The sequence below is a fragment of the Chlamydomonas reinhardtii genome, assembly GCF_000002595.2.
Source record: "Chlamydomonas reinhardtii strain CC-503 cw92 mt+ unplaced genomic scaffold scaffold_22, whole genome shotgun sequence".
Lineage (NCBI taxonomy): Eukaryota > Viridiplantae > Chlorophyta > Chlorophyceae > Chlamydomonadales > Chlamydomonadaceae > Chlamydomonas > Chlamydomonas reinhardtii.
In genome coordinates this window covers 69,394-80,796 of record NW_025061535.1, presented here as the reverse complement: position 1 = coordinate 80,796, position 11,403 = coordinate 69,394, and the positions used below count along the sequence as shown (strand labels likewise).

The 11,403-nt window shown below is 64.2% G+C and overlaps 2 protein-coding genes across 2 annotated transcripts; both read left to right on the top strand.

Annotated features, from left to right (window-relative positions):
* Window positions 1–1,261: 1,261 nt before the first annotated feature.
* CHLRE_22g753797v5 (uncharacterized protein) lies at window positions 1,262–2,356 on the top strand. The gene has a single exon (XM_043072915.1). It carries the CDS (start codon window positions 1,816–1,818, stop codon window positions 2,179–2,181), a length of 366 nt encoding a protein of 121 aa, XP_042914156.1. The 5' UTR covers window positions 1,262–1,815; the 3' UTR covers window positions 2,182–2,356.
* Window positions 1,262–4,274, top strand: CHLRE_22g753747v5 (uncharacterized protein). The gene is made up of 3 exons (XM_043072914.1): window positions 1,262–2,203; window positions 2,454–2,562; window positions 2,793–4,274. Exons 1-3 carry the CDS (start codon window positions 1,970–1,972, stop codon window positions 2,873–2,875), a joined length of 426 nt encoding a protein of 141 aa, XP_042914157.1. The 5' UTR covers window positions 1,262–1,969; the 3' UTR covers window positions 2,876–4,274.
* Window positions 4,275–11,403: the final 7,129 nt, after the last annotated feature.

Sequence of the window (11,403 nt, the reverse complement as noted above, 5' to 3'; positions counted from 1 at the left end):
TAGGTCTTGCCGCTGCATGGGCTGACATTAAGAGACAGGGCCAGACCTCCAAAACATAACTAACTATCAATTCTACTCCACTATACTTTTGTGTAAGCTTGTAATGAGTTGATACAGCAGTAGACTTGACATCACTGGGCGGAAGAGACGACTATTATATAATGCAGCTTATGAAGCTGCTATATCTAGTAGCTCTGCAATGGTGCATCAGCCTATGTACTGGCTGATATAGCAGGAGCGTTCAGGTTCTTGCGGTCAAAGCTTTTCCTGCGTCACGACCAAGCGCTTCCGGCGGCGTGTCTACTACTAGTAAGTGCACAAAGTAGTGCACTACGATCGTTAGCATCTGATCAAGCTCCGCTGTAACGTAGGATGCCGACGATGGAAAGGAATTTTGCCCACACTCGCTGTGTGAATCAGTGACTGGCAATAATACTACGCTAGGTGAGTGTCTCCATAGTTAGTCCGCTGGGGGAGGGGTCTGTCCAAATCCTGGCAGTGGCAAACGCCTCGGCGTGCTTTCCCGTTGTGGTGCAAGAGGCAGTTTCATGACCGAACCCCACTTCTGGTCGTATGTGCAGGATCCATCGTCGTGACGTATGTATCAGAGTCGGCGTTGGTATTGCTCAGAAGGTGGGCGACAGGGTGTTGGCAGGGTCTATATGTAAGGGTGCATGCCGCATGGCCCCTGGGTGCACACTGCATGCTCGGGTTGTCCCCCCTTGTAGCACCGCAATCATGCATACGTGCCTCTACATCCGGCGCTATGTGTATGTGCTCGCAGGGCACACCGCCACGGCGCCCGAACCACTGTGCAGACAGCGCTAGATGTAGGATGGCTCTGTGGTGCTAGGAGCTGTGCTGGATTGATGTAGCGGTCATGGTGGCAGTGTTACCAATAGCAAATACTGTAGGGTTGCACTAGTGCGTGGCGCCGCCACCTTGGGCGTGATGGTCGCACGGGCTGCAGGGGCTCCCCTGGTTGGAGGCGCTAGAGCCTCCGTGCAGCCATGTCAGGGACAGGCACATACGTGCATGTGCATGTAACGCACATCAGAGAACACGCGCACCCACACGATCCACTTGCAGGGAGCGTGGGTTTAAGGGCCAGATGTTTGTGCAATAGCCGGCCAGGTATATTCAGCCAGTTATATCCGGCCACATATATGCGGCCGGATGTTGCCAGGTGTATCCGGCCCAGATAATATCCGGCCTCCCACCGGTTTATACATCCAATTATAGTCCGCGGCATGTTTAGAAAAATATGCCGGATATAACCCATCCCCCAAAATACAGACGTATGCACTTGAAGTCCCTTATCACTACATAGGCCATGCCCGCATCCTCGTGTCCACGCGGCCTTCCGACAAGTTCTTCATCTCCGGAGACGCGCTGACTTCAAAGAGGCGACTGGCCTCTGTACAGAGCAGGTGTTCATCGTCGGCGGCACAGGCAATTACGTGAAGGACCTGGGCGAGAAGGGTGAGCTTGGCGGGGACCTGAAATCTTTGACTGGGAACAGGGCCGTTTGTTTGCGCCTTGGCGCTCCCCGGCATTCATGCAGCTGCAGATCTCGACGCGAGTCTGACAGCACGCTATGATAGGTAGAGTTGCCTGCTTGTCGCCTGGCGGCCTTCAGCGCGTTGACATTGCCGCCTGCCTTGACTTTGCCCTCTGACGCCTCACTGACTTCGCTACTGCTGCCACTGCCGTCTGTGTGATGCAGGGTTCATAGACGCCTGCAAGACCACCAGCGCTACCCGGATCTTCCCCGACACGCAGCATCACAATGTGCTCGGCTTGCCCTTCACCGGGATGAGCAACGTCGCTGGCGTCAATGGCCCAGACGCGCTGTCACCCTTCGCTATCGTCACGGACAAGGACATCGACCGCGCTGACAACGACCCCAACCACATTTTCGTGCGGCCCGACCATCCCGGCGTCACCCTTCCACATCCTCGCACTACCCATGGCGGTGGCGGCCGACGACACTCCCGCGGCGCGGCGCCTGGCGGTCGGCACGACGCCGGCGCCCAACGGCGCGCTGCACCGGTCCCACACCCCCGCCAGCCCCCTGGCGACCCTGACGACCCCCGGCATGCTCAGGGTCGGCGCTCGTGGGGCCACGGTGGCCAGGCCGTCGAGACGGAGGTCTGCGGCGGCGCGCAGCATTCCGGATGAGCCCCTGGAGACCATCTTCCAGGCGAGTGAAGGCGGTTGCATTGTGCTACGGGCTTCTCACGGCACCAAAACTACCTAGTGTGCGTCTCTCTTTTGCAGCACAGCCGGGGTTGGTGGCGCCAAGTTGGGCCCTGGTAGCATGTGATGGCTTGGCGTCTTCGGGCGCTCGGACTGTCCCCTCTGTAACATCCGCATTCTAAGCGTATCTCTCTTCCCTCCAAAAGCTGCTTTCCCTGCATGACCTCTCCCTCCTGCCTCCCTACCGCACGCAGAAGCTCATGGTTATGAAGCACCACGAAGCACTCAGTGAGGACGACATTGACTATCTGAGCATGACCGTGCTCGTGGTCAGCCGCGAGATCGGCATCTTCTCCGATATGTGTAAGTAGCCAGCGGCAGCGGGACTTGTACCTGGGTTGGGTTGGCGGGCGGGTTGGGTTTTATTGCGGAGCCCGAGCGCATGCAGCGGCGAAGTGGTGTGCTGCCCGTCTCCCGGCCCCAGCATGCGTGTGTAGCCCCTCTCCCGGCATGCACGTGCAGTATTTCTTGTTCCAAATTCGCACTTGCACTCGCCGTGCGTTTACCTGTGTGATGTACTCTCCCTTGTGCAGCCATGAGCTGGATGCCGATTTGCGCCGAGAAGGGGCTGCTGCTGCGCAACAAGGACAGCACTTGCCGACACCACCAACGCTGAGCTGCAGCGCCTCTCACTGAACGGGGCGGTTGATGCAGCAGGCACCGCCTTCGCGTACATACTTGCGGGCACATTCTAGGCCGCATCTGTCGTAGTGTCATTGTGCACACATGCGCTGATAGATGTTAAGGGCCACTTCAACAGAAAGGAAGCATCTTGTTACATCTTGTTGGGTGCACAGACAGACGCTCATACGCGCAAATGATACACGTTCACAGCATGTTTTCACACCAGGTGAATATAGCCGCGCCTGCATTCAGTGTGCTGGGCTTTCATGCGAGGGTTGTTCATCATAGGGACATCTGGACTCAATCAAGCAACTCTGCTGACGTTCTTCACGTGTTCGTCCATTGTAATCGGCCCGCTTCATCTGCAATACATCAGGCCGTCCATCCGCCATCATTCACTGCTTTAGAGGGGCGCGGGATACACAGCGGGAGTGGTGTCTTGAAGGGCGGCCGATGGGTGCAGGAGGGATGGTCTGAGGGGGGGAGGCGAAGTACCCAGAAGGGCGTAGGACACACGTCAGATGGGTAACACGAGGTGAGTGGGATGGGCATGAGAGGGGAGCATGGAGTGACGGGGGAGGGATGGGGGAGTGGCGCGTGGAGTGACGGGGGAGGGATGGGGGAGGGGCGCGTAGAGTGACGGGGGAGGGATGGGGGAGGGGCGTGTGGAGTGACGGGGGAGGGATGGGAGAGGGGCGCGTGGAGTGACGGGGGAGGGATGGGGGAGGGGCGCGTGGAGTGACGGGGGAGGGATGGGGGGGGGCGCGTGGAGTGACGGGGGAGGGATGGGAGAGGGGCGCGTGGAGTGACGGGGGAGGGATGGGGGAGGGGCGCGTGGAGTGACGGGAGAGGGATGGGGGAGGGGGATCACTAACTCAGTTAGCGATTTGACTCGTCCTTACGGCAGAAGGGACCCGGGTACGAATCCGGATAAAAGCCCAATTATGCAAAAGGCGAAAGATTGGTGCGAAACCGATTGGTGATCCCACGAACGAAAGGTAATTGCCCTTAGTGGCAATTGCGGGCTTATGCCCGCTGCAACCTAGAAAGGTCGTGGTGCAGAAGTCCGATTTAGTGGCGAGGTCCAAGGTTCAAGACAAGGCTCAAGATCCAAGGCTCGAGGAGGAGCGCCATGGCTCCTCGGTTTGCACGAACTGGCAGTGCTCCACTACTATAACGCGGCGTTTCCCTAGCTCGATATGTTAGGTGTGCAGGCTCGGATGTAGTGGACTTTGAAGAGCGGCCTAGGACTTGGAGGTTGTAGTTTCGGAGGTTGTGACTCTTTCGTGGTGAGGTGTCAGCGTGAGGGGGGCGGGCCCTCTCGCCCTAGTCACCTTGCCCCGTTAATCCATGCCAGGCCCTATGGGCCGGCGTTGTAATTATTATTATTATTATTATTATTATTATTATTATTATTATTATTATTATTATTATTATTATTATTATTATTATTATTATTATTATTATTATTATTATTATTATTATTATTATTATTATTATTATTATTATTATTATTATTGGGGGAGGGGCGCGTGGAGTGACGGGGGAGGGATGGGGGAGGGGCGGGGCGATGGGTGGCAGAGGAACCGTGGCGGGATGCCATGAGGAAGTCAGGAGGGGTGCTGGGCGGATGGGCGCCCCTGAGGTGTACTGGCGAGGTGTGGTGCCTGGATGAAGCGGGGAAGAAGCGGGGAAGAAGGCGCCTGGTTCCCAGAGTGGGAATGGAGGGAATTCCCTTACAATCGTGCATACGAGTGCAACCCAGCAGGTGTGGTCCGCAAAACGTCCACCAAGCAGGTGATAAAAGGCAAACAGCGGCGTAATACCTGGTGGTTTCGGCTAGGTGGTGTCGACGTGCGACGAGCCCACGTTGTCGCGGTGTGCTGGTTAGTGCAAGCACCCTTGTTGCGCCTGGGGGCGGGTGGAAGGTCAAACCCAGATGATGGGCGACCCGTGACGCACGTGATTAGGTACAAGGACGGCAACACGCTGAACGACAATGCGTCCAACCTGGAGGTGAAGAGCGTTGGCGGCTGAGGTGTAACAATAACGGCCTGATGTGTACCGTCAATGCAGTCGTCACTTATGCCGGGAGGGGAAAGGGGCTGGTGGTGCATGCAGCCGGCGCGCCACAACAGCCACGGTGCCCAAGCTAGGTCCCGCGGGGGAACAGCTGTGCGCCGGCAAGGGAAAGGGGCTGGTGGTGCATGCAGCCGGCGCGTCACAACAGCCACGGTGCCCAAGCTAGGTCCCGCGGGGGAACAGCTGTGCGCCGGCAAGGGAAAGGGGCTGGTGGTGCATGCAGCCGGCGCGTCACAACAGCCACGGCGCCCAAGCTAGGTCCCGCGGGGGAACAGCTGTGCGCCGGCAGGGGAAAGGGGCTGGTGATGCATGCAGCCGGCGCGTCACAACATCCACGACGCCCAAGCTAGGTCCCGCGGGGGAACAGCTGTGCGCCGGCAAGGGAAAGGGGCTGGTGGTGCATGCAGCCGGCGCGTCACAACAGCCACGGCGCCCAAGCTAGGTCCCGCGGGGGAACAGCTGTGCGCCGGCAGGGGAAAGGGGCTGGTGGTGCATGCAGCCGGCGCGCCACAACAGCCACGGCGCCCAAGCTAGGTCCCGCGGGGGAACAGCTGTGCGCCGGCAAGGGAAAGGGGCTGGTGGTGCATGCAGCCGGCGCGCCACAACAGCCACGGTGCCCAAGCTAGGTCCCGCGGGGGAACAGCTGTGCGCCGGCAAGGGAAAGGGGCTGGTGGTGCATGCAGCCGGCGCGCCACAACATCCACGGTGCCCAAGCTAGGTCCCGCGGGGGAACAGCTGTGCGCCGGCAGGGGAAAGGGGCTGGTGGTGCATGCAGCCGGCGCGCCACAACAGCCACGGTGCCCAAGCTAGGTCCCGCGGGGGAACAGCTGTGCGCCGGCAAGGGAAAGGGGCTGGTGGTGCATGCAGCCGGCGCGCCACAACAGCCACGGTGCCCAAGCTAGGTCCCGCGGGGGAACAGCTGTGCGCCGGCAGGGGAAAGGGGCTGGTGGTGCATGCAGCCGGCGCGTCACAACATCCACGACGCCCAAGCTAGGTCCCGCGGGGGAACAGCTGTGCGCCGGCAAGGGAAAGGGGCTGGTGGTGCATGCAGCCGGCGCGTCACAACAGCCACGGTGCCCAAGCTAGGTCCCGCGGGGGAACAGCTGTGCGCCGGCAGGGGAAAGGGGCTAGTGGTGCATGCAGCCGGCGTGTCACAACAGCCACGGTGCCCAAGCTAGGTCCCGCGGGAAAACAGCTGTGCGCCGGCAGGGGAAAGGGGCTGGTGGTGCATGCAGCCGGCGCGTCACAACAGCCACGGTGCCCAAGCTATGTCCCGCGGGGGAACAGCTGTGCGCCGGCAAGGGAAAGGGGCTGGTGGTGCATGCAGCCGGCGTGTCACAACAGCCACGGTGCCCAAGCTAGGTCCCGCGGGGGAACAGCTGTGCGCCGGCAAGGGAAAGGGGCTGGTGGTGCATGCAGCCGGCGCGTCACAACAGCCACGGTGCCCAAGCTATGTCCCGCGGGGGAACAGCTGTGCGCCGGCAAGGGAAAGGGGCTGGTGGTGCATGCAGCCGGCGTGTCACAACAGCCACGGTGCCCAAGCTAGGTCCCGCGGGGGAACAGCTGTGCGCCGGCAGGGGAAAGGGGCTGGTGGTGCATGCAGCCGGCGCGCCACAACAGCCACGGTGCCCAAGCTAGGTCCCGCGGGGGAACAGCTGTGCGCTGGCAGGGGAAAGGGGCTGGTGGTGCATGCAGCCGGCGTGTCACAACATCCACGGTGCCCAAGCTAGGTCCCGCGGGGGAACAGCTGTGCGCCGGCAAGGGAAAGGGGCTGGTGGTGCATGCAGCCGGCGCGTCACAACAGCCACGGTGCCCAAGCTAGGTCCCGCGGGAAAACAGCTGTGCGCCGGCAGGGGAAAGGGGCTGGTGGTGCATGCAGCCGGCGCGTCACAACAGCCACGGTGCCCAAGCTAGGTCCCGCGGGGGAACAGCTGTGCGCCGGCAGGGGAAAGGGGCTGGTGGTGCATGCAGCCGGCGCGCCACAACAGCCACGGTGCCCAAGCTAGGTCCCGCGGGGGAACAGCTGTGCGCCGGCAAGGGAAAGGGGCTGGTGGTGCATGCAGCCGGCGCGCCACAACAGCCACGGTGCCCAAGCTAGGTCCCGCGGGGGAACAGCTGTGCGCCGGCAGGGGAAAGGGGCTGGTGGTGCATGCAGCCGGCGCGTCACAACATCCACGACGCCCAAGCTAGGTCCCGCGGGGGAACAGCTGTGCGCCGGCAAGGGAAAGGGGCTGGTGGTGCATGCAGCCGGCGCGTCACAACAGCCACGGTGCCCAAGCTAGGTCCCGCGGGGGAACAGCTGTGCGCCGGCAAGGGAAAGGGGCTGGTGGTGCATGCAGCCGGCGTGTCACAACAGCCACGGTGCCCAAGCTAGGTCCCGCGGGAAAACAGCTGTGCGCCGGCAGGGGAAAGGGGCTGGTGGTGCATGCAGCCGGCGCGTCACAACAGCCACGGTGCCCAAGCTATGTCCCGCGGGGGAACAGCTGTGCGCCGGCAAGGGAAAGGGGCTGGTGGTGCATGCAGCCGGCGTGTCACAACAGCCACGGTGCCCAAGCTAGGTCCCGCGGGGGAACAGCTGTGCGCCGGCAAGGGAAAGGGGCTGGTGGTGCATGCAGCCGGCGCGTCACAACAGCCACGGTGCCCAAGCTATGTCCCGCGGGGGAACAGCTGTGCGCCGGCAAGGGAAAGGGGCTGGTGGTGCATGCAGCCGGCGCGTCACAACAGCCACGGTGCCCAAGCTATGTCCCGCGGGGGAACAGCTGTGCGCCGGCAAGGGAAAGGGGCTGGTGGTGCATGCAGCCGGCGTGTCACAACAGCCACGGTGCCCAAGCTAGGTCCCGCGGGGGAACAGCTGTGCGCCGGCAGGGGAAAGGGGCTGGTGGTGCATGCAGCCGGCGCGCCACAACAGCCACGGTGCCCAAGCTAGGTCCCGCGGGGGAACAGCTGTGCGCTGGCAGGGGAAAGGGGCTGGTGGTGCATGCAGCCGGCGCGTCACAACAGCCACGGTGCCCAAGCTAGGTCCCGCGGGGGAACAGCTGTGCGCCGGCAGGGGAAAGGGGCTGGTGGTGCATGCAGCCGGCGCGTCACAACAGCCACGGTGCCCAAGCTAGGTCCCGCGGGGGAACAGCTGTGCGCCGGCAAGGGAAAGGGGCTGGTGGTGCATGCAGCCGGCGTGTCACAACATCCACGGTGCCCAAGCTAGGTCCCGCGGGGGAACAGCTGTGCGCCGGCAGGGGAAAGGGGCTGGTGGTGCATGCAGCCGGCGCGCCACAACAGCCACGGTGCCCAAGCTAGGTCCCGCGGGAAAACAGCTGTGCGCCGGCAAGGGAAAGGGGCTGGTGGTGCATGCAGCCGGCGCGCCACAACAGCCACGGTGCCCAAGCTAGGTCCCGCGGGGGAACAGCTGTGCGCCGGCAGGGGAAAGGGGCTGGTGGTGCATGCAGCCGGCGCGTCACAACAGCCACGGTGCCCAAGCTAGGTCCCGCGGGGGAACAGCTGTGCGCCGGCAGGGGAAGGGGGCTGGTGGTGCATGCAGCCGGCGCGCCACAACAGCCACGGTGCCCAAGCTAGGTCCCGCGGGAAAACAGCTGTGCGCCGGCAGGGGAAAGGGGCTGGTGGTGCATGCAGCCGGCGCGTCACAACAGCCACGGTGCCCAAGCTATGTCTCGCGGGGGAACAGCTGTGCGCCGGCAAGGGAAAGGGGCTGGTGGTGCATGCAGCCGGCGTGTCACAACATCCACGGTGCCCAAGCTAGGTCCCGCGGGGGAACAGCTGTGCGCCGGCAGGGGAAAGGGGCTGGTGGTGCATGCAGCCGGCGCGCCACAACAGCCACGGTGCCCAAGCTAGGTCCCGCGGGGGAACAGCTGTGCGCCGGCAGGGGAAAGGGGCTGGTGGTGCATGCAGCCGGCGCGCCACAACAGCCACGGTGCCCAAGCTAGGTCCCGCGGGGGAACAGCTGTGCGCTGGCAGGGGAAAGGGGCTGGTGGTGCATGCAGCCGGCGCGCCACAACAGCCACGGTGCCCAAGCTAGGTCCCGCGGGGGAACAGCTGTGCGCCGGCAGGGGAAAGGGGCTGGTGGTGCATGCAGCCGGCGCGTCACAACAGCCACGGCGCCCAAGCTAGGTCCCGCGGGGGAACAGCTGTGCGCCGGCAAGGGAAAGGGGCTGGTGGTGCATGCAGCCGGCGCGTCACAACAGCCACGGTGCCCAAGCTAGGTCCCGCGGGGGAACAGCTGTGCGCCGGCAGGGGAAAGGGGCTGGTGGTGCATGCAGCCGGCGCGTCACAACAGCCACGGTGCCCAAGCTAGGTCCCGCGGGGGAACAGCTGTGCGCCGGCAAGGGAAAGGGGCTGGTGGTGCATGCAGCCGGCGTGTCACAACAGCCACGGTGCCCAAGCTAGGTCCCGCGGGGGAACAGCTGTGCGCCGGCAGGGGAAAGGGGCTGGTGGTGCATGCAGCCGGCGTGTCACAACATCCACGGTGCCCAAGCTAGGTCCCGCGGGAAAACAGCTGTGCGCCGGCAAGGGAAAGGGGCTGGTGGTGCATGCAGCCGGCGCGTCACAACATCCACGGCGCCCAAGCTAGGTCCCGCGGGGGAACAGCTGTGCGCCGGCAGGGGAAAGGGGCTGGTGGTGCATGCAGCCGGCGCGCCACAACAGCCACGGTGCCCAAGCTAGGTCCCGCGGGGGAACAGCTGTGCGCTGGCAGGGGAAAGGGGCTGGTGGTGCATGCAGCCGGCGCGCCACAACATCCACGGTGCCCAAGCTAGGTCCCGCGGGGGAACAGCTGTGCGCCGGCAAGAGAAAGGGGCTGGTGGTGCATGCAGCCGGCGCGCCACAACAGCCACGGTGCCCAAGCTAGGTCCCGCGGGGGAACAGCTGTGCGCCGGCAAGGGAAAGGGGCTGGTGGTGCATGCAGCCGGCGCGCCACAACAGCCACGGTGCCCAAGCTAGGTCCCGCGGGAAAACAGCTGTGCGCCGGCAAGGGAAAGGGGCTGGTGGTGCATGCAGCCGGCGCGCCACAACAGCCACGGTGCCCAAGCTAGGTCCCGCGGGAAAACAGCTGTGCGCCGGCAAGGGAAAGGGGCTGGTGGTGCATGCAGCCGGCGCGCCACAACAGCCACGGTGCCCAAGCTAGGTCCCGCGGGGGAACAGCTGTGCGCCGGCAGGGGAAAGGGGCTGGTGGTGCATGCAGCCGGCGCGTCACAACATCCACGACGCCCAAGCTAGGTCCCGCGGGGGAACAGCTGTGCGCCGGCAAGGGAAAGGGGCTGGTGGTGCATGCAGCCGGCGCGTCACAACAGCCACGGTGCCCAAGCTAGGTCCCGCGGGGGAACAGCTGTGCGCCGGCAGGGGAAAGGGGCTGGTGGTGCATGCAGCCGGCGCGCCACAACAGCCACGGTGCCCAAGCTAGGTCCCGCGGGGGAACAGCTGTGCGCCGGCAAGGGAAAGGGGCTGGTGGTGCATGCAGCCGGCGCGCCACAACAGCCACGGTGCCCAAGCTAGGTCCCGCGGGAAAACAGCTGTGCGCCGGCAGGGGAAAGGGGCTGGTGGTGCATGCAGCCGGCGCGCCACAACAGCCACGGTGCCCAAGCTAGGTCCCGCGGGGGAACAGCTGTGCGCCGGCAGGGGAAAGGGGCTGGTGGTGCATGCAGCCGGCGCGTCACAACATCCACGACGCCCAAGCTAGGTCCCGCGGGGGAACAGCTGTGCGCCGGCAAGGGAAAGGGGCTGGTGGTGCATGCAGCCGGCGCGTCACAACAGCCACGGTGCCCAAGCTAGGTCCCGCGGGGGAACAGCTGTGCGCCGGCAGGGGAAAGGGGCTGGTGGTGCATGCAGCCGGCGCGCCACAACAGCCACGGTGCCCAAGCTAGGTCCCGCGGGAAAACAGCTGTGCGCCGGCAGGGGAAAGGGGCTGGTGGTGCATGCAGCCGGCGCGTCACAACAGCCACGGTGCCCAAGCTATGTCCCGCGGGGGAACAGCTGTGCGCCGGCAGGGGAAAGGGGCTGGTGGTGCATGCAGCCGGCGTGTCACAACATCCACGGTGCCCAAGCTAGGTCCCGCGGGGGAACAGCTGTGCGCCGGCAGGGGAAAGGGGCTGGTGGTGCATGCAGCCGGCGCGCCACAACAGCCACGGTGCCCAAGCTAGGTCCCGCGGGGGAACAGCTGTGCGCCGGCAAGGGAAAGGGGCTGGTGGTGCATGCAGCCGGCGCGCCACAACAGCCACGGTGCCCAAGCTAGGTCCCGCGGGGGAACAGCTGTGCGCCGGCAGGGGAAAGGGGCTGGTGGTGCATGCAGCCGGCGCGTCACAACATCCACGACGCCCAAGCTAGGTCCCGCGGGGGAACAGCTGTGCGCCGGCAAGGGAAAGGGGCTGGTGGTGCATGCAGCCGGCGCGTCACAACAGCCACGGTGCCCAAGCTAGGTCCCGCGGGGGAATA

Excerpts from the sequence above, each read along its gene's own strand:
- CHLRE_22g753797v5 (XM_043072915.1), top strand. The coding sequence starts at position 1,816 with ATGAGCAACGTCGCTGGCGTCAATGGCCCAGACGCGCTGTCACCCTTC.
- CHLRE_22g753747v5 (XM_043072914.1), top strand. The coding sequence starts at position 1,970 with ATGGCGGTGGCGGCCGACGACACTCCCGCGGCGCGGCGCCTGGCGGTC. Across the intron at positions 2,204-2,453 it reads CCCTGGAGACCATCTTCCAG|AAGCTCATGGTTATGAAGCA; the intron begins GCGAGTGAAGGC and ends TACCGCACGCAG. Across the intron at positions 2,563-2,792 it reads CGGCATCTTCTCCGATATGT|CCATGAGCTGGATGCCGATT; the intron begins GTAAGTAGCCAG and ends TCCCTTGTGCAG.